Source organism: Eleutherodactylus coqui, chromosome 11 (assembly GCF_035609145.1).
Source record: "Eleutherodactylus coqui strain aEleCoq1 chromosome 11, aEleCoq1.hap1, whole genome shotgun sequence".
Classification (NCBI taxonomy): domain Eukaryota; kingdom Metazoa; phylum Chordata; class Amphibia; order Anura; family Eleutherodactylidae; genus Eleutherodactylus; species Eleutherodactylus coqui.
Genome location: NC_089847.1, coordinates 85051618 through 85073430, shown reverse-complemented (window position 1 = coordinate 85073430; position 21813 = coordinate 85051618). Strand labels below are relative to the sequence as shown.

The 21813-nt window shown below is 43.7% G+C and overlaps 1 protein-coding gene across 2 annotated transcripts in view; it reads left to right on the top strand.

Annotated features, from left to right (window-relative positions):
• Nucleotides 1–21813, top strand: part of CAPN1 (calpain 1) — a 72318-nt gene that overhangs the window by 34799 nt on the left and 15706 nt on the right. For both annotated transcript variants that reach the window (XM_066582892.1, XM_066582893.1), the window contains 6 exons: nt 5628–5746; nt 14122–14255; nt 14416–14584; nt 17022–17105; nt 20992–21077; nt 21166–21240. In XM_066582892.1, the coding sequence (XP_066438989.1) occupies nt 5628–5746; nt 14122–14255; nt 14416–14584; nt 17022–17105; nt 20992–21077; nt 21166–21240 (667 nt within the window). The remainder of the gene's footprint in view (nt 1–5627; nt 5747–14121; nt 14256–14415; nt 14585–17021; nt 17106–20991; nt 21078–21165; nt 21241–21813) is intronic.

Genomic DNA, 21813 nt, shown 5'->3' with positions numbered 1-21813 from the left:
GCAACATTGCGACAAGTTTGCCCATGTCGATCATTATTCGTTACGCCTGGTGGCTGCAGGCTGGTGGCTTGTGGCTGCAGGCTGGTGGCTTGTGGCTGCAGGCTGGTGGCTGCTGTCTGGTGGATGAGGTGACTGGAAGGGCAGTGGTGCTGCTGAAATTTGCCTGTGAAGCTCTGTGCTGTGTGTTGGGACGCCTCCTACCACACCTACTTCCTGTAGTCATAGCAACCAGTGACTCCATCCGCAGCTGCACTGCGGATGTACTGCGCCTGGCGGCCCCAGCTCTTTCGTGTGCCGGCTGCGGCGCAGAAGGCGCATGCGCAGACCGGAGCCGGCGGCCGGGTGAGTGCGTGCTGCGCACAAAAATAGGACATGTCGCGGCCGTCTGCATAGGAGTGCGTATTGTAATGCACTCCTATGCAAACTTTCAGTGGCAGAAATCCCGCGGGAAATCCCGCGGCGGGATTTCCGCCCGTGTGCAGGCGGCCTTAAAGTCCACAGCCTGTGAATTTATGCTGTAGATTTTCCTAGTCGATATCCTCCCTTTCAAGGAGCTGAGGCAAAATCTGCTCCGTGTGGCCATACCCTATGAGCATTGGCAGACACTGCAGGTGATGCTTTCACAGCACAAAAGGGGATCATTTGAGGCTGTTTTTTTATGGACATGTTGTATTTTTTAATGGCACCACCTTGGGGTACATGTGTTGTGTAGGTTTTATTACATTTTTTTTTGGGGGGGGATTGAAAAATCCCACAGATATTCCACCATTGTGTTTTGTGTTTGTGTTTTAACGGCGCTCACCAATCGGTGAAAATAACATGGCTTTCTTATCTGGAGCAGCACAATTACTGCACATTTATGGAGATGTTTTTACTACTTTTGCAAAATAAAACACATTTGTAAAGATAAAAAATTGAATCTGCATTACCGCAGATTCGTATTCGCTGCCTATTTGCACCAGCCCATTCACTTTAATGTCCTATTGCAGGGCAAAATACACAACAAATTAGGTCATGCCGCATTAAAGAATACGTTCATGTGAACGAACCCATTGAAATAAAAGGGCTCAATTCATTGCATATGACGTGAGCAAAAATTGCGTGTTTTAATACACTGCACACATACGCTCATGTGATTTTATTTAGATTCCCCCCCCCCCCCCCAGGGTTAAAGCAGGACAGAGGTCAGGGAAGAGGGGGTGGGGGGGTGGGAGGCATATCCTGTATGATTTTTACCTCAGTCATTATGAAACTTACAGGTCCGTTTCAAAAAAGACAGGGAGCAAATTCTGAATGAATTCCAAACAACAGTCAAAATCTGTACCGTCAGTGCGGCCTTTGACTGGAAATCAGTTGCGTACCCGCAGCTGATTTCATACTAGGCGGCGCTCCCTCTCACCTCCTCCGTAGGCTTCCCACTGTCAGTGCTCCCCAGCTTTCGATTCCCAGATACCTGTAATGGCCCCCCTAACCAGCATCACCACACCTGACAAGGCCACTGGGAATCGGAAGTCGGGAAGTGCTGCATAGTATGAAATCGGCTGCGGGTACACAGCTGACTACTAGTCAGAGTCCGCACCAATGGTACAGATTTTGACTGTTTTTTGGATGCGGAAATGCTGCAAAAAAATTTGCTGAGGACATTGTGCAGCATTTCTGCCACATGTAAACATACCATAAGTCAGCGTGAGTTATGCTGCCATGTGCAGAGTGGCCTCAGGAGTAATGGTGACCGCCCCCCACAGTGGCCCTGGGAGTAATGGTGACCACACACACACAGTGGCCCCAGGAGTAATGGTGACCACACCTCACAGTGGCTACAGTAGTAATGGTGACACCCCCACCCCCCCTACAGTGGCTTTAGTAGCAATATTGTCTCCTATATTAGCCCCAGTACTAATAGTGACCTCCATAGTGGCCTCAGTAGTAGTAGCGCCCCCCTGAAACCCATAAACTTGCCTCCTCCTTGTCTTTAAAGTGCCGCTGCTGTTCTGGTTGACACTGCGCGCCCAGACGTCTCCTCTCTTCTTCTTTCCTCCTGCGGATCCAAGGAGGAGAGGTCAGGGAATGAGGATCCCAGATGCACACACTTGCGTCAATGTGTGCATCCTTCGGCATCAACAGTGAGTGATTACCAGCCGGAGAGCCACGGCACCCGGGTGGTAATTACCTTCATGGTGACCAGACGTCCCAATGGACAAAAGGCTGTCCTGCTTCTGGGGAAAGCAGGACACAGGGTCCCAATGCAGGACTGTCCTGTCTAAATCGGGGCATCCTGACACCTTTAATTAGCCCCTAAATCCACCCTTTGAAGGCAGCCATAAGACTGATGTGGCCCTCTGTGGCAGTGAGTGTGACACCCCTGAGATAGATAATACTTTGGAGCAGTGTTCTACCTAACCCTACACTTTTTCCTTGAAGTGAGCATTTGCTCTGCGGTAACAATGCCGCCGGCAGCTGCTCCACAGAGTGTTTGCTCAGATCTCCCCTTCTCTACATGCAGCTTCCATCCCATTCGCAGTCGTGGTTCTGGAATATGTTGTTGTGCTTTGAGAATGTTGTTGTTTAGAGTGGATCCTTGTACGTAGATGAGGGCGCTGCAGGGTACGGCGTGTGGGCGTTGGAGGGCGTGGAGGTTGTGGGGTTTTTTGGGTGTGTGACACAGGGATTCCCTCAGGCGTAGCTCCCTCCTGCTGCCTCACATTTCTCTTCTCTGAGTCACTGCTCTCCGGCTCAGGCGTGTCTGCATGCATCTCCACAATGTGACCTGCGCCATTCACTGTATGTTCTACTCGCTGCTCCCTTATCTAGATTCCCCGGTATACGGGAAAACAACGTGCTCCCCAATGTATGTGAGAATGCGTGAAGGGGTTAAACTATACAGAATTCTCTGCTTCTGACATTGGCATGCTCTTGTACTTGTCCTCTTGTGCAGTGTGTTCACCTTCTGGTTGCTGAGTCACATTTTTTTCTGCAACTAATTAAGGGTCCGTTTAGGCCAAATGAGTTCTTATTTGTATGAGCTAATGATGTCTGAATTCTCTCGCTCGCTCTCGTGCAGCCTGATATACAGCAGATACATCGCTGGCTTGTTCAAGGAGAAATTGTACAGTCATTAGCATTCGCTGTATAAGTGACTGAGAAGACTGAATGATCGGTATTTAAACCAAACGATAAGTGAACGAGCCAACGATGATTATTCTGCCTGCATAAAATGAATGAAAAGCAACCGATTTTTATCATTCGTCATTCGATCGTTGGCTACGTTTTACCCCTAAAACAATTATTCGTTTTTGCTCGTTTGAACGATCATTCCGTGTAAAAGCGCCTCAGGGCTGGGTTCACATGGGACGGATTTGCCGCGGAAATTTCACGTGGAATTTCTGTGCGGCAAATACGCCCGCAGCTCCTAATCCCGGGATTAGCCAACCATGTTGACTTTACAAAAATCTCGTCCACATGGGGCAGTCAACCCGGCTCAGAATTGACAGCCGCAGCACTGTTGCGGCCTCATTCCTCTTTATGGGGAGAGGAAGCCACAATGGAATGCTGGCGGCCGAACTGCTCCAAAACAGCAGTTTGCCGCGGGTTTTGAAGCAGCGCTTATCCCCCGGAAATCTTGCGTTTTTTCCATGCGGCCAAACAGCGAGATTTCCACGGGATTTCCGTCCCGTGAGAACCCAGCCTAATAATCCTCTGCAGTTGTCTCCAGTTTCACTAATTCTTGCTCCGTCCCTCCTGGGTCTGTACTTGTAGTTTCTCTAAATTGTAATGAATTATAGTACTAATTAGTTAATTAGTACACTGCCCCGAAACGCAGTCATAAATGACCACTATATGCCTGTGTGTGAGCACATTACCAGACTGCATTCTTTTGTAGCTCTTTCACAGTGACTTCTGCGTAGATTTTGCCAAAAGCCATATAAGTGATGTGTAACTACAAGCCTATATCTGTGTTCACCCTGAATGGGTTAACAAAGTATTTAATCATCATTTGGAGTATATTTTGGATCCAAAAACTTCATTTTTTTTGCCAAGTGTTTACCATTAATGATTGATCTGAAGACATAGGCCTGGCTCACACAACCGTGTTTGCTGGCGTGTCATGTGCGAGCTCGCAGCAGCATGTGTACTTACTGCATGTCGCCAATCTCCATACACTGTCTTGACATATATGCATGCGTAATATACACCAAGATAGGCCCGATGTCATGTGCGGGGAGATCCGAGCGTCTTGCTGCCCACGGGGCTGCATTAGCATCCGTAGGGCAGCTAAAAGCTTGCGAATGGGATGTTTGTTTTTTTTCCCGGTGTGCGCGTCACACGCCTGGGAAGAAATCACATCATGCTCGATCTTCCTGTGGATCTCCTGTGCTTCCATTGAAGGCAGTGGAAGCCGTGCAGATCCGCGGCACAGCCAAAGCTGTTTTGTGCTGTGCCGCAGATACGCGAGAGAGCATGAGTTTAAAAAAAGTGTGCACGGCACATGCGCGCAGCACGCTGCCGGCATGCCGAGCACATCCGCCGGGCAGAAAAAAGAAGATGCGACGAAGGGGAGACCCACAGCGTTCGGACGGGTGAGTATCCGTCATTTTCCTTGGCATGTCCGCAGGCACGCAGGGTTTCTGCTGCGGGAATTCATCAGCGGAATCCCTGCATACAAGTGGACATCAGGTCATAGAGTATGCCGCGATCTTTTTTGCCATGTATTTTGCACGTGTAGTGTGAGCAGCACGCTTGAAAGTCTACGGCCGGGCTCACACAACTGTGCTTGCCAGTGAGTGAGCATGCAGCACATACACAATGCCATGCATACTTGCTGGATGTCTCCACTCCCCATACACTATAGAAGCGTCTATGCGTGCATAAAATGCGCCAAGATAGAGCATGCTATGATCTTTTTCGCCCGCGCATATTGTGTGTGCATTGTGTGAGTGTCACAAATGAAAGCCTGGTATATTGCACACACAAAAACTGTGCGCATAATACGCAGTAGCATACGCTCATATACTGACCTGCCATATACTGTGAAATTTCTTTGGTATATATGGACACAGTCTGATGATCCGGATTTTTTTTCCCAGCACAGAACAGTAATGTTAACTTTCATAAGAACAGAAACTTTACATAATTAGAAAATCTGTATATTATAGCATATTTTGGGTTGACATCTTATTCTGAGGGGTTTTCCTTGGGGTTCCCCAGCTTTACAAGTGTGTTTTAATAATGTCTGTATAACCATCGATTCATATTTGGTAATCGGGCGCCTACCGGGTCTCTATTGATCTGGATAGATGTTTCTTAATTGGAAAGTTTTTCTTTATAACTTTATTTTCGAGTGTGACAGGTGAAACAACTTAGTGGCCAAAGCGACTTAGAGAAGGGAGGGACCCATCACTTTGGTTCATCAGAGCTTACACCATGCCATCGGTTGGCTATTTTATGGGTTCAGTGGAAGCTCAGGTCAGAGAAGATGAAACACACAGGTTTGTTCAGCATGATAGACTTGAAAATCACATTTTTTTTTCTTTGGCTTTCTTTACATTTTTACCATGAATTAGTTTTTTGTGAGTGTGAATCTTTAATAGGTTTTAACCCATTTTGATGTTTTTACTCATTCTTTCCAGGTGACTGTTGGCTTCTCGCTGCTATTGCCTCTTTGACGTTAAATGACACCTTACTCCACCGAGTGGTTCCTCATGGTCAGAGCTTTCAGCAGAATTATGCAGGATGCTTCCATTTCCAGGTAATGAGAGATGTTCATTTTAGAAGTACTCTATTGTTAATGTCTGTGCAAGGGGGTAGTGCAGGACACAACAGTTGCCTTTGGGTAAGGCCATAATAAAGAATATGGCTTGATATGTTTACAATGCATCTATACACCTATAAGCAAAGCTGGGATAGAATAAATGCCACGACTCCTTGCAAAAGGTAGAGGAGTGGACCCGACTGCTGAGAATGACTGTTTTCTACTATACCATTTCTATGTAAACTAAGGGCCCTTTTATACGGAACGATTAGCGTCCAGATTCTCAATGGATTGTGCGAATCTGAATAATAATCATCCAATGCAAGCGCTGATAGCGGCAGAATGACTAACAATATTAGTTCATTTGTTTGCTTATCGTTCATTGTACAGTTTAGGCAGGCATAAATATCAAACAACGTTTTTGTAGCAGTTTCGCCTTCGGGAATTCTACTGTGGCTTTTTTTCCCCATAGAGAGGAAAAAGGCTGCTGCAGAAAAGAGAAAAGAATTGACATGCTACAGAATTGAATTCCGCGCCGCATGTCAGTTTATGTGCGGATTGGCCCTAGTGTGTGGACGAGATTTTTGCTAAATTTCGTCCACTTTGCTGGCTGATCCCGCGATTAGGAGCTGTGGGCGGAATTGCCGTGCGGACTTTCAACACGGAAATTCCACGGCAATTCCGCCCTGTGTGAACTCAGCCTTAATGTAGAGCTCACATAAAGTCACTGGAGGTCAAGTGGTGATGGTATTATGTTTTAGCATCACACCCATTAGTATCACAGTCTTTTCAACTCCACCTTACTAGGGTATGCCAAGCAAGATAAAAAAATTCTCCTGCACTTTACCTAACTACTAGGAAACCAGTTGATCGAGGTCCTAAACACATTATAATTCCCTAATTCTAAAATAAGAATGTCTTGAACACAGGTAATCAAAGCAAAAGGTGCAAAAAATAAAAAATCACTGAAATCATTGAGCACCTTGTATAAGTATAGATGGTGACCCCAACAAATTTTTACGTGACACTAGATATTTTTTTGTCATGATCGATCTTAAAGTGGATCTATCAGGTTGCTAATAAGATCTAAAAGGGCAGCTAGGACCCCTGACTTATATAGTTTTATGTTATTTGATCATATTAAGTTAATTTTTGACATTTCATAGACACATGGCAGAAGATTTTAGTGGGGGTTTTGGTGTTGAAACGGACATTGTACTCCTGAAAGTACGTGGTCCAGATGCTGTGGAAAGTGTGCAACAACTGAAGTAATGGCACTTGGCATAGCAATGTCATCAGTAAGGCTGCATCCACAAGGGCAACTTTTTTCACGCAATTTTGTCACAATGCAACAGTGTGACATCGCATGTATGTAGAGCCCATGCTTTCCTATGGGTTCTTCCACACAAGCAATGTTTTGTAGTCTGCGAACTTGCGAGACGACAAAATCGTTGCATACTCTATACAGCCACGTTTTGCGTTTCTTTTTGTAAAAGCGTACCTGACTTTTCAGATAACTTTTTGGAATAAGCTGCTGCGTGTCCCCATGAGGTATAGAACAACAACTGGCCATTATGTGACTTGTATCCTACATTTTTTTTGCCAGTTCCTCACCCCACCCCCTTGCAGGCTCCATTTGTAAGACTGGTGGTATTCTATCCTCCCCTACTCCCTTTACCTACCACAAAGAAAAAACTCAAACTCCTTCTGGCTTTTTAGCGGGATGGCCACAGCTTTATTAAACCTTATACAATTTGACAACTTAAAACTTGTATAACCAACCCCTTCCCATGTTTCTCAACCCCTTTTAAGTCATTACCCCCCAAAGGCGTGCGTTAGCCCCGCTGGAGTCGGGCTGTAAACCACCCTGCTCCTCCTACATGGGAAGTCCTTCTGCCTACCTGCTGTGACAACTTCCAAACCTTACCCTACCCCACCCCTTTTCTCGCCTGACTCCCCTTCCTTCACCTATGCACCTTCTTCCTCTCTTCTTTCTTCTCACACTCCTCCTCTTCCTCTTTTCTTGACTCCTCCCTATCCCCTACCACGGTCGTCCCCTTTCTTTAACCCCATCTCTTCCAAAACCCCACCTCCAGTCCCTGACAGCTTCCTTAGACAGTTTGCTGGCCGCAATTCTCAGTTCTCTCTGAACTAGTATGCGGAGACTGCTGTTGTGATCTTTGCACAGGGAGATTCTGCTTTCTGTAGTTTGTGCGAGCCACTGCTTTCTCTCCCCTCTGCTTTCTACAGACTTCTATGGGCATCATGAGTTATCCCCTTCCCCTACTTCTTGTGGCCTGTCTTGATATTTCTGTTACTAGAGATGGGCACCACTTGACAACAGGCAGAGGACAGCAAATTAGAAGGAAGAGAGAACCCTAAATGGGCAGCATTTTGGAGGTACTTAAAGAAAAAAAGGCAATAAAAAATAGCAAAAGTGGAAATCACTGTAGCTAAATCTCATAAGCACAAGATGTTTGACAAGTCAGTAACCATTTAAGCTGTAGATACATTTACAACAGCTGTTGGCTTAGCGCTTGTTCTATTCTCCCAAATTTCCCGACCCACTTGCACACTAATCTCAGCTCACAAGTCTCGGCTGAGCATGCATATTTAATGGAAAGAAGAAATAAGCTGTTTCTATGCACCTCCAGCAGTGCCTTGTCTCCAGTAGGCACAAAGAAGCTGGCATGTTGCAATCCGACAGCAGATGTGATGGGAGGCGGAATCGGGACTCCTTCACTCCACATTAAATAGCTGATTGGTCCTGCTGTAATTGACGGGTTTAGCTGATATTTGTCTAATGAGGATGGGCAATGTTAGGTTCTCATTAGAGCACCTAATGTCCACGAGAAGCCTTTATCGTACCTTGGACTTAATTGGTTATCTGTCGTTTATCTGAAAGTTGAGAAGCAAAATAAAACAGAATTTGATCTAACGATGTCATGTTGTGGTACAGATACCAGTGTGTGTTACCCCAACAATATGACTCTTTATGGTGTGATATGTTGAAATGGTCATAGTGATGTTTTTAGTGTAAAAATTGTATATTTTGTCTGTTGTTTCTCATGATACAGATGGTGGATGAGATCTGTCAAATGATCAGGCAGCCTTTTTAATCTTTAGCGAGTGAATTAAAATGTATATCTAATAAAGGTTCTATTTTAAGGAACTTGGTATAGGGGTTAATGCAGCATTTTACGCATACGGCCGTGGGAATGAGCCCTTAGGGTGCATTCTCCAGGAGCATACGAGTGTGTGTTTCGATCCATGTATACCCAGCATATTCAAGGGCTGAAATGGGGTGTTGCCTTGCATTTTTCTACCTATCGGCAGTCTTTTTATGTGCGGAAATACACATAAAATCCCATCGTGCGTAAATATACAGTGACTAGAACCCATTAGTATGCGATCGCATGAAAAAATATGTGGAATATCCTGTTTGGTGCATATTACGCACCATAGTAGCTCACTGAAATCAATGGGCGTATGTAAATACATGTGAAATGTGCAGGGATGCAGAACCCCCAACGCAGGTGTGAAAGCGGCCTCAATCTGTCTGATTCCTTGGACTCTGTTCTCAAGGGGCCCACCATATCACTACATCACCCGAGGAACAGCAGCTAGCCCGTACCATCAGTCCCCAGCCTTATACTGTGATGCATCCGGGTGGGAGTTGTAACTAATAACCACCGGGATCCAAACCTTCCACTCACAAATGGTTAAGAAATGTAAATAAGACGAAATATGTATCAAGTAATTTACTTTGTGTTATTTAAGGAAAACTGTATTGTTTGGTAGTTGGCAATTCCATTGCTGGCAGTTTGAGCCCTTATATGTTAGTGGTTTGTGCTTCCTTTTTTGCCTCTCTTTGTACACAATAGGAGGGTTGGGGTCGAACTATTTTGACTCCTAATTCTGCTTTACACACTTATTCTTCTCTCCACATAACTGTATTGTGTTGGTTGGTGTTGCAGCTATTACTTTTGGAGCATATTTGGGTAAATCAAGACTAAGTGATCACACAATAAAAAGCTATGAAGAGTGATACAAAGCTTAACTGCTAGCACAGGAAAGGCTGATGTAGCTGCCGACCTTCCCATGATGGCATGTACACAGAGATGAATCACTTTCCTGACATGGGAGGGACCTCCCTGACTATCGAAGAGAGCTGTAGAAAGGTGATTTAACTTCACCGAATATAGCTCTTCTATTTGCTTATTGACAGTGTAGCTCAGTCTTTCTTTTATGCATATAGATGTATACAGTATTGACTTTACAGGTTTTGCCCTATGAACACTTTTTGTCCAGGTTTTTAGAAGACCAGAAAAATACATAAGATCTTTTTGTCTGGCAATTATAGCAAACCATTAACTGTGTGGAGGAAGAAGAAGCAATTAACTACCCAACACCTCCAAGTCTACTTATCCGAGTTCTGAAAATATGCAAAAAGACAATTTAAGGGCTCTTTCACACAAGCGTATATCGGCCACTGTTTTCATGGCCGGACGATACATGCTACGATGTGAGGTGTAAAAACTCGTGAACAGGTGCACAAATCTAACGTTTGTGTGCCCATTCAGATGGCATGGGCCCTGGCGCATATACTCTGAGGCTGCCATGCTGTTGCCCCTTCCCTCCCCCTCATCGGCTCCCCTCCTCTCTCCTCCCCTCCGGCTGATTGCAATAGGAGGGGGCAGGACGGGGGCAGAGCTAAGTGCTGCCCCGTCTCGCCTCCTCCCATTGCTGGCTGCGGACAAGGGGCAGGAGGTTAGCATCCTGCCCCCTCGTGTTGCAATCAGCCGGAGGGGAGGAGAGAAGAGTGAGGGAGTTTAGCAGTCATGCTGCTAAATTCCCTCCCACCTCCCTCCTCTAGCCATTGTCATTGGCTCCCATGGGAGCCCCTGCAGCAGCCAATGTATTTCCGCCCAAAAGATAGCTCCAGGACCTTTGGGCCCAACTTAAAAACGTCCGGCGCTATATTGGCCGGGCGCTTTTACGTCACTGGAATACGGCAATGTAATCTGATGTATTGGAATCTAATGCATAAGATCATAGCATATATCGGCCGACCGTGAAAACGGTAGCCGATATACGCTCGTGTGAAAGAGCCCTAATAGCCAGGCTTGGTATTGCCTCTATATTTCCTATTCATTTCAATGGAAACTTGGCCTGTAATACCAAGCCAGGCCACTGCAGTGAGAATGGAACAGTCTACTTCCTGCAGAAATCTGCTCACCACACGAGTGCATAGGCCCTGAAGGCTGTTGATCTGCATGGTTCCCTGGCAATAGTCCCCGCTGACCTATTATTGATGACTTATTCTAAGGAAAGGCCATCAATTGTTTATAGATGCACAATCCCTTTAAATTGTTGGCAGACACCACTAAGTGCGATCTGACTATAGCAATTTAATGTTTGTGACCTGTTCAAATAATATAATTATCTGTATGATATATGAGAAACAAAGAAGGGATTAATGGGAATAATAAAGAGGTTAGGTGGAGTCTAGAAGGTAAGTCGGGTAAAGACCAAAGCATTGTCCTGCATGGAGGGTGTGCAGAATACAAAGCTGGTCAAATATGAGATCAATGTACTTGTATCTTTATGTATCAGAACAGTATAGACCTAGTTGTTCTTGTTGTAATATATACATATACTGTGTAGACAGCAACATGATGCAGATAGCTCAGCATTTCAGGTGGTGTAAAAGAATAATATATTTCAGCTCTTATACCCAAAGTTCTCCAGGATCAAAAGATGCGGATGGTTGTTCCAAATAATGAATAAAAACAGAGGTGTAGCTAAATACTCGAGGGCCCAGATGCAAAAGTTCAGCATGGGGGCCTTCCACAACTTTCCTTTACATCGTTGGGTCTTTTAAGAAGCCCATTGATGCAACATCAGCAGCTGGGGACCTTGCTAGAATCTTAAGATTAGGTAGAGGCTAAATGTAGGGGACCCCAATGCATCATTTGTAACAGGGCCCCCCAACCATCCATGTGCCATTTTATAATACTGGTGTTTTCTTACATGATAGAAGGACCTTTAGGTCCCCTAAAGCAGGGTTCCCCAACTCCAGTCCTCAGGGACCACCAACAGGTCATGTTTTCAGGATTTCCTCAGTGTTGCACAAGTGATGTAATTCTGGTCAGTACCTCAGACATTGCCACAGGTGTTCTTACCATAGGAGATCCTGAAAATATGACCTGTTGGTGGTGCCTGAGGACTGGAGTTGGGGACCCCTGCCCTAAAGCTCCAGGACCTGGTAGCGACTGCTACCTCTGCACCCCCTATAGATAGCTATACCCCTGAATAAAAATCGATCTTTTTTTAGTAACTGAAACTGTTACATATTATTTTTCTGCTAATATTTTAATTTTTTAATTTTTGTTTTTAAATTCTATTATCCGTTTATCATTATGGGGGTAGCTATCTTGCCTGATGGTTACGGCAGTTCCGAGATCTGCTTTAGAGCCATCACATGGATATAGGAAACTAGTGTCTGGAGAGAAGTCCATATTGACTTCTATGAGAGATATTTGTGTGCATGTTTTATGACCTGTGCAGAGCTCATTTTGGATGGGGGAGGAGGAGGTAAGCTGTGACCATTACTTATTAAAGATGAGCGAGCATACTCGTTAAGGGACAATACTCGAGCGATATAATAAGATATAATAAAAAATAGCCCTGTATGTCACAGGCAAAAAAAAAAAACGCAGCAAAAATAACTTTAGTAGCTGAAAGAAAAAAAATTAGGCAGTAATAAAAAATTTCTGGTTCTTTTAGGTACAAAACAACCTGGTCCTTAAGGGGTTAACAAGAAAATAAATAATGTATTACTTTACATAACTGCATTTGGTTTTGAATAAAAAGAGCTGATGGTTCTTGTTTCTGATCGAACCTTCTATTGTTGTAGCTCAACGTTATTAAAAAAGTAGAACAAGATCTTCTTCCTCTTTCTCCTAGAGAACTAAACAAATCCACAGTGCAATAGAGGTTATCTGGACCCTCCGTTTACTTCCTATGGGTAGATCATATGAAACACCATATTTTGTATATAAAATTGGTTGTCTTATCATATTGTGTAGCTGGTTTTCCCCAAGGATGATCCTTCCATAAAACTTCATGTAAATTCTTAGGGAAGGCGTCTCTCTTTCTATTTGTGGGCACTCGATACATTAAAATATCACATAGAGTACAAGTTTTAGAACAGTGTGAGATTTTACTATTTGGGTAGAAACCTCCATTAGGTTTTGTTGGTCTTTGCTTTCTTTAAAAAGAATGTGTTATTGGGAAATTACCTAGTGTATAAATAAAGTTGTGTTCAGTATGTTTTTAAAGAATTTTTGGGGTGTTTATTTTTTTTTATTGCTACTTTAAAAAGTTATTGTTTAAAAAAAAAAAAAAAAAAAAGTAAAAATCCACACTGATCACGAATAGGCTGACACTTCCTGTTCTGTAGAGCAGTGTTCCCCAACTCCAGTCCTCGGGGACCACCAACAGGTCATGTTTTCAGGATTTCCTCAGTGTTGCACAGGTGATGTAATTATTGTCGGTGCCTCAGCCATTGCCACAGGTGTTCTTACTATAGGAGATCCTGAAAACATGACCTTTTCGTGGTCCCTGAGGACTGGAGTTGGGGACCCCCTGCTGTAGAGAATTTTCAGCAGTCATCTCATTAACCTCACAGGCAGAATTACAATGAAATTCACCCCTGTATGAAGATAACGCTGGATCCACCATTACATGTAACTACTGTACCTGTAAATGAGAACAACTGAACGATCGGTATTTAGACTGAACGATTAGCGAACGAGCTAATGATGATTTTCATGCTTGCACGTAATGAATGATAAACATATTAAGGATCGGTCATCGTTTGATTGTTGGCTGTGTTTACACTGAACGATTATCGTTCAAATTCGAACACTCCAGCGATTTATTTTTTTTTAGCGTTTGTGCAGATGCAACGATTATTGTTCTATGACCTCAACATGGCACAGAACATGCCTAGAAGAGCCCCCCCCTAGAAGTCAATTAGCCCCCACCTGTCCATTATGGGTATGACCTATGAGGCTGCTGTAAAGCATGTCTGTATCTCTAAATCCTGTTAACTGCAGCAAGATGGCAGCTCCCATAGTAAGTTACAGAAAACAGAATTAAAAAAAAACTACTACTGGAAAATAAAAACAAACTAGAAATAATATAGGTGATACATTCCCTTTAAGACATGGCACTTCATGATGGACCCGGTTTGTTCTAAGTTTTTGATGCTGAAAATGTAGTTCTGATCTGTGCGATTGTGTATTTTATAGAATTATGTACTAGTAGGATACATAGTGACCATCTCTGTTTCTCTGTATTTACAGCTATGGCAGTTCGGGGAGTGGGTAGACGTTGTGGTGGATGACTTTCTCCCTGTAAAGGATGGAAAACTTGTCTTCGTACATTCAGCTGCTGGGAATGAATTCTGGAGTGCACTGCTTGAGAAGGCCTACGCTAAGTATGAGTGCTTACTATGGACATACAGTGTAAAGATGCCCATTGATGACTAATGGATGATGTACTTTTTTGCTGTTTTGGTGGCTTTTCATACCCACACATTTTAAATGGTAATATTATATAGTCACACAATTGGCTACAATTATACATTTTTCTTACAGAGCTAATGGGAGTTATGAAGCTCTGTCTGGTGGGAGCACTTCTGAAGGATTTGAAGATTTTACAGGAGGAGTTACTGAGTGGTATGAGCTGAAGAAGGCTCCTTCAGACCTTTATGGCATTATCTTAAAGGCATTGGAGAGGGGATCCCTCATGGGTTGCTCAATTGATGTAAGTGAACACTAGGATTGTTCCTGCCTCATAATCTATGGACATTTTACAATATTAACCCTTTTCAGTCCAATTTCCCTGCCACCTGCACACTCCCCAGCTCCTATTTATTTTGGGTGGGAAAGCACTTTTTATTCCTTGGAATTATTCAACAGAAACACATAAGAATGACCAGTCATGATGATATTTTTTTGCAATTTTTTGAAAATTAAACATGAGTTAATATGTATATTATCGTATGTATATTATACATGTACTATGTATATCATATATGTATATTACACTGTGCATAAGAGAGGTTGAATGTCTGACTTCTCTCCTCTGCATACCGTAATATACATATGCAGAAGAGAACTCCAATATTGGACCTCTCTTCTGCATCGTGTTAGAAACCTGTCTGTCTGACCTCGTCCGGCATGGGAGCTATGCAGGGAAATCTCAATGTCAGATGAGGTCCATCACTGGAAATGAAAGGGTTACGTTTATTCCGTTCTCTTTCTGCTGGCATACTTGCCTACCATGTGAAACTGGCTGATGGACTTGTTTCTCTGGCGGTGGGAATTAACTCCACACAACTGATGCTTCCCTGTTGCTGTCTGGAATCTCAGGTATTCCCCAATTCGATAACTTCTCCAGCAGTCCAACATACAAAGATGGAATGGGTGAAAGGTTATAAAGTTAAAACATAGCTTTTATAAGGATAATTAAAATAAGGGTACCACTGTAATTAATATCTTGCCTAAGATGCTAGCCAAATGTCACCATGTGATATCAAACCAAAAGTTGCAAAAGGCTACATAATCTAATTACCATAAAGCAACATAAACATGACTGAGCCAAACCAGAGGATAAAGCAAAAAAGAATAAATGAATGATGTCATATATTCGGATATGCTTGATTCATCTGATGTTTCAGTATTCTGACGGCTCTCGTCATGAAAATTGCTGGTATATGAAAAAGAGGAGGAAGTACAGACTCAAACCCACTTATTCCCCATAGTCTAGTACACCCTGTATCACAAAAAGTGTGGTTACTGCCTTGACAAAGGCCACTCAGAATAAAAGTCCCTAGATGGGAGACCTTTAGATTTCCCTTTGGGCATTTGGGTCTCCTATTAATTTGCAAACGTGTTTCACCAGTATAGTAGACAAAGGGCTCATCAGGGGATAACAACAAACATTGACACAAGATGATGATGATTATCTGTTCAGTCACATCCAACCTCTCGGTCACTCCATGGATTAATGTTCTCCATGCATTCCTGTCTAACACAATATACTAGGACAACTTATTCTACAGTGCTTTCAGGTAATTTGAGCTGGGTACTCATTTTACCAACCTCTGAAGGATGGAAGGCTGAGGCAACCTTGAGTCGGCTATCTGAACCATGTGGGAATTGAACATGCAACCTTCAGGTCATGAGTGAGAGCTTAGGACTGCATTCTGCTGCCTTCACATTCAGCACCACACAAAGCCCATAATTGTCAGGTTAATTAATCTGTCATCTGAATATGCTGCCCTCTGTGTAAGAGTAACATATTATAGCTTCAGGTCCGTATTACTAATGGCCAAAGTGGTACAAAAATGGTGCTGTTTGACTGCTCCTCGGGGCAGTGATTGCCACCGCTGCGAATGCACATCTGCTTCGTTAGGAGCCTCCATCACAGAGTCCGTTGTTTTCATGAGAAAAATGGCATGCAGCACTAATCTTCTCGTGAAAATGCTGGACTCCTTATTGGAGTCTGTAAAGTCTATGCAGTTCGTCATGTGATGGGTTCAGCAGAGTATTGTGGTTTCCGTTATACACCCTCACCACAATGTAGATGTCAATAAAGTAGGAATAGATTTCCTTCATGTTTGATGCATGTCCATTTTAGCAATGGTGCCTTTGTTCTCATAGATATAGAGATTTTCTTTGCTACCTATAGACACACAATTTTTTTTTTACATTTTCCAGCCTTTGATTCATTCCTTGTGTTATTGCAGACGAGTATTACATATACATCATCCAGCTCTACAGACGGATATGATAGTGATCAGAAATAGATCTGTATACTAGATCTGTCACATGACTTTGTGGTGAGAAAAAGATGATCTTTATCACCCAAGTGCTGCCGACATCATGTATTACATCCAACCAGATGTGTTTTATGGGCCAAGGGTATATACATATGTCTCAGCAATAGTTAATTGTTAATGGCTGCTCAAAACTAGGTTTAAGGAGGTCAGACGTGGGCATTTATCTGATGCCCTTGGAGATGACACTTGCCCATCTTCAAGCTCGCTGTACATCTGCAGAGGGCCACTGCCATCGTTTCTATGCAAAGAAAGTCCTCAAAGTATTCACTTACAAAACCTGATTCATTTTTTCTGTCTTGTTTCATTCAATTTGAAGTAATTGGAATTTTCACAGATTGTTTTGCTTCTTATTCATAGATCACTAGCGCACATGATATGGAAGCCATAACGTTCAAGAAGCTGGTCAAAGGCCATGCGTATTCTGTTACTGGAGCCAAGGAGGTAAATATATGTGACTGACGCACACAAAATGTATGTTTAACATACTACCAGTTGTGAAAAGAATTTAACAATAGATCTCACATTTTGCTCACTTATCAACTGCAGAGAGGTCAATATGCTTTAGGCTGCTTCCACACAGGCGACACGATATGGACGCTTACTAGCCAGAGAAGGGGCCGCAGCGATCACCTGAGCACCACCGCCTCTTCACACAGCTGATCAGTGGGGTTCCGGGGTTGTAGAGCCCTGGCGATCTCATATTAATAATTTACTCTGAGGATAAGTCATCAGTATTTCAGTCCTGGAAAACCCCTTTAACCATTGAGTACCAAATTTAGTGCAGCGTGCCAAGAATGCCTCTTGAAGGCTTTATAAACTTTTAGAGGCAAGACCAGATTACCCACCGATTCAAGGATTTTTGGGTGTATTTAGGACTGATTTTATAAAGTTTTATAAACAATTAGTTTTCTTCATCTTCAACCGATTTGTCAGAAATGGGCAATTAAGTGGATAAGTTTACAGTAATACGGAGGACAGACATACACCCCATGCAGAAGAAAGTGTATTAGCAGCACATCCGGAAGCTGGCACCTTGCTGAGATTGCCATAACCTGTCGGCAAATGGGAATGGAGAAGAATTTATGTAGCGATGCGACTGGGATCAGGAAAACTCATATCGTCTATTACAATGGAGCAGATTTATTACTAACTTCGTCCGCATGCACACAGGCAGGTCGGATTCCATATGTGGAATCCAGCCCTGGCAGCAGCAGCAGCGTCCACCCATACCTGCTTTTGGTTCACTTCATCTGTACTGCGGATGGTCCACATGTGTCGCTGTCTGACGTGCACAGTACAGATTTTTTTTTTTTTTAACTCCAACTTTTTCCTCGGAATCCGCAGCCCATCCTCAATGTGAATTGCGGATGGGCCACGGGTCTGACTGCTTCCATTGACTTCAATGGAACCCGTCCGAGCAAACACCACAGGAAAATGGTGCATGCTGCGTGTTTTCCTCCGCGAGCGGAAACTGCAATTGGTTTCCACTCGTGTGCATGAAAAATCACTTTTCCATAGCATGCTATGGGCAGTATTTGCTGTGGAACCCAAAGGTTCGAACACTCCAGATTCTGCAGCAAAAATCTGCCCATGTGCATGCAGCCTTAAAGGGATTCTGAACTAAATTCTTGCTACCTGAACCACAGGCAGCGTGAAGTCAGCACAAGTCTGGATATTGCAGACATGTTGCAGCATTTCCGAAAAAGCAGATATTTTAGAAAAAAATATACTTTTTAAAAAGCTGCCTGGAGCCACAGGTGCAGCTCTTCACCAGGATTAGCTGGATTGACAGGTCTTTCCCTGTTTGTGTACAGAGAGAGACCTGTTAATCTGGTCGATGTGGGTGGGGAGCTGCTCCCATGATTCAATCCCTGTTCCCTGGCGGCTTTTTAAAGTATGTATGGTATGTCTTTTTTTTTTTTTTCTGCAACGCTGCAGAGTATTCGAATAAAGCATGCATATCTGCCATATTTATGCCTGTCCTGACTTCATGCCGCTTGTCGTTAGGACAGCATGAACCGGTGACTGGTTCTCTTTAACTAAAGATAGCCTAAAGCTAGAGAAGCTAGCCAAATGTTGCAATTGCTATAGCTTTTATGTAAACTATAATACATCTGACAAATACAAGATATGCCAAACAGTCTGGCGCAATTAATTTAGAAATTCATCCACCCGGGTTAATAAATCCGTTCCAGTATCTTTTAAGAAGAAGGCAGGTTTATCCACCATATATGATCCTCTACATTTCTGATGAGCTTCTTTTAAGGATGGAAAGGACTAATGTGAAGAAACTTTTGCAAAATGTGGTTTGTTGAAGATCCTACCATAGTTGCATAACAGCCAAGGTCTAAGGCCGGCGCATTTGCACGCGCCTGAGTACTGTGATTTTGCAGAATGAACAATGCTTTATTGCGCGCATATCGGGATATTTTATTGTACTTTTTTTTTCCCCCGCAAGGCATGTTTACTTGTCCACGCAAACAACCGCATCAATTGAAATGGCTAATTACTTCCAGACGTGTGTTTTTTCCATCGCAATTACTCAGTGTTTCACGCATATCCTTGTGTATTGCACATGCATTTGCGCTCCCTCATTGACTTCTATGCAGACCTTTGGTGCAAAAATATGCAGAAAACCGTAATGCAAATGCTAAATGTAGCGCTGCGGAATAAGTTGGCGCTATACAAGTGAAGATTATTATTATGTAAATCAATGGGTTCTGTTCTCTGCATGTTGCACGCACCAATTTTGTGCACACAATTACACGTCAATACGCCCACGGGAAATCAACATAAGTCTTATTCACACGAGCGTATATCGGCCACCGTTTTCATAACGTTTCCAATGCATCAGATCAGATCGGTGATTTACCGCCGCATAAAAGCGCCAGGCTGGCCCAGATAGTCTTGGAACTATCCTTCTGACTGTAATACATGGGCAGCTGCGTAGACTCCTATGGGAGCCAATGACAGCTGCTGGAGAAGGGAGGTGAAAGGGAGTTTAGCAGCGTGACTGCTAACCCTCCCCACCCCTTCTCCCTACCCCATCTCCTCCCCTCCGGCCCTTGCTGGCTATTTGCGATGGGAGGGGGTGGAAGCTATTTGCTAAGCTCCCGACCTGCCCCTTCCCATTGCTGGCTGCCAACAGGGGGCGAGAGCTTAGCTTACTAGCTCTCGTTCCGTCTCCTCCCCTTGCCGAGAGATGGCGAGGGGGTGGAGAGGGGGAAGGCAGTTTAGCAGAGCTACAGCATTGCGGGCTCGGCGTATATGCACCGGGCCATCTGAACGGGCGCACAAATGCTCCGGGCCGTCTATACTTCGCCCGGCCATCTGAACGGGTGCACAAATGACAGATTTGTGCGCCCGTTCACACATTTTTACGTCGCCGGTGGGCAAAGGTAAAAACGCTGATGCCTGTGTGAAACAACCCCTAAGGCTTTATTCATGCAAGCGTATATCAGCCGCTGTTCCAATGGCTGGCCGATATACTCTACCATATGATGCATTAGATTCCAATGCATCAGATCAGATGGGCGATTTTTGTAAATTTTTTTAAAATTTATTTATTTATTTTTCCACCATGTTAAAGCTCACGGTCAGCCAGGTGCTTTTATGCCGGCTAGGAAAGATAGTCCAGGAACTGTCTTCCCCACTGGAATACGTTGGTTGCTGCATAGACTCCTGTGGAAGCCAATGACAGCTGCCAGAGAAGAGAGGTGGGAGGGAGTTTAGCAGCGTGACGGTATCTCGGGCTTGGTGTATATGTGCCGGGCCATGGCCATCTGAACGGATTTGTGCGCAGATAAAAACGCCTATGTTCGTGTGAAAAAGCCTTAAGGGTGGTTTTGAACGGAATGACTGTGCTTTTCTACAGGAATGATAATCGGTCACTGAATGGAGGCGGAGCATGTTGATCTTTTCGGCCACACCCTTCCATTCAGAGTAAACAGGCAGTTGTTCATACATGAATGACTGCCTGTTTACAAAGGCTGACAGTCATTCCATTTTTATGCCTGTTTTAAATGAATGACGAATTAATTATCGTTCGTTCAGTCGTAGTCTGTGTATACACTGAACAATTCAGTTTCACATAATCCAGTTATTACTTGAACAATAATCCTTCTATATAAAAGGGCGCTAAAGGCCCATTTACACCAGCCAATGATCACTAAAAAAAATCGCTAATCACCGATCATTTTAGCGATAATCAGTGCGTCTAAATGTGTGCCCATAATGCATTTTTCAGGCACTGCTAGCTGATCGTTAAATTCAGTCCAACCTAATAATTATCAGTAAGATAAATCCAACCTCCTCCTTTTTGTCTTAGGTAAACTATAGAGGTCAGAGAACAAAGCTAATTCGGATGAGGAACCCATGGGGAGAGGTAGAGTGGACGGGACCATGGAGCGATAAGTAAGAAACAGAATAAATCTTTACGCTTCATATAGTAAAACACTTTTTCACAAAAGACATAAACTGCAAATATCTTGTATTGTTCTAGCTCCAATGAGTGGAATAATGTGGATCCTTCAGAGAGAGATGAACTGAGAAATAAAATGGAGGATGGTGAATTTTGGTGAGTAAGGACTAAAACATTTTGGTCTACAGCAAGAACACAAGCTTCTAAGGCTATCCATACGTTTCATGTAGCTGTTGACCCACCGCTATCTTGCTTGACACCATACACATGCATGCTCAGCTCGGGCCAATCATGTATGTGAATGTAGGGAGGGGTGAAAGTCGCTGATGGACTACTCTGGCAGTGGCTTATCTCCCAAGAACAAAAGAATCACAGTTGAAGTCTAACTACCGAATCCTTGCCTCCATTGAGGTAGTTGGGAAGCTCTGGCACACATTAGGTGATTGGCAGGTCCTACTGAGATTTGTAAGATCTAATGTCTATTGCCACCCTGACAACTGTAGTAAGTCATTCTGATACAGGATATCATTTATGTTAGTGGCCTCCAACCTGTGACTCTCCAGCTGTTGAGAAACTGCAACTGACAGACATAGGCTATTGTTTGAGACCATTGATCCATGCAGCTGTCTTGGTTTGCCAATTCTGAATCGACAATTCATGTTGAGTCATGTTTTTGGTCTGAAGAAAAATGCAAACTTGTCATAAAATATCAGACAACAGTGCGATGTT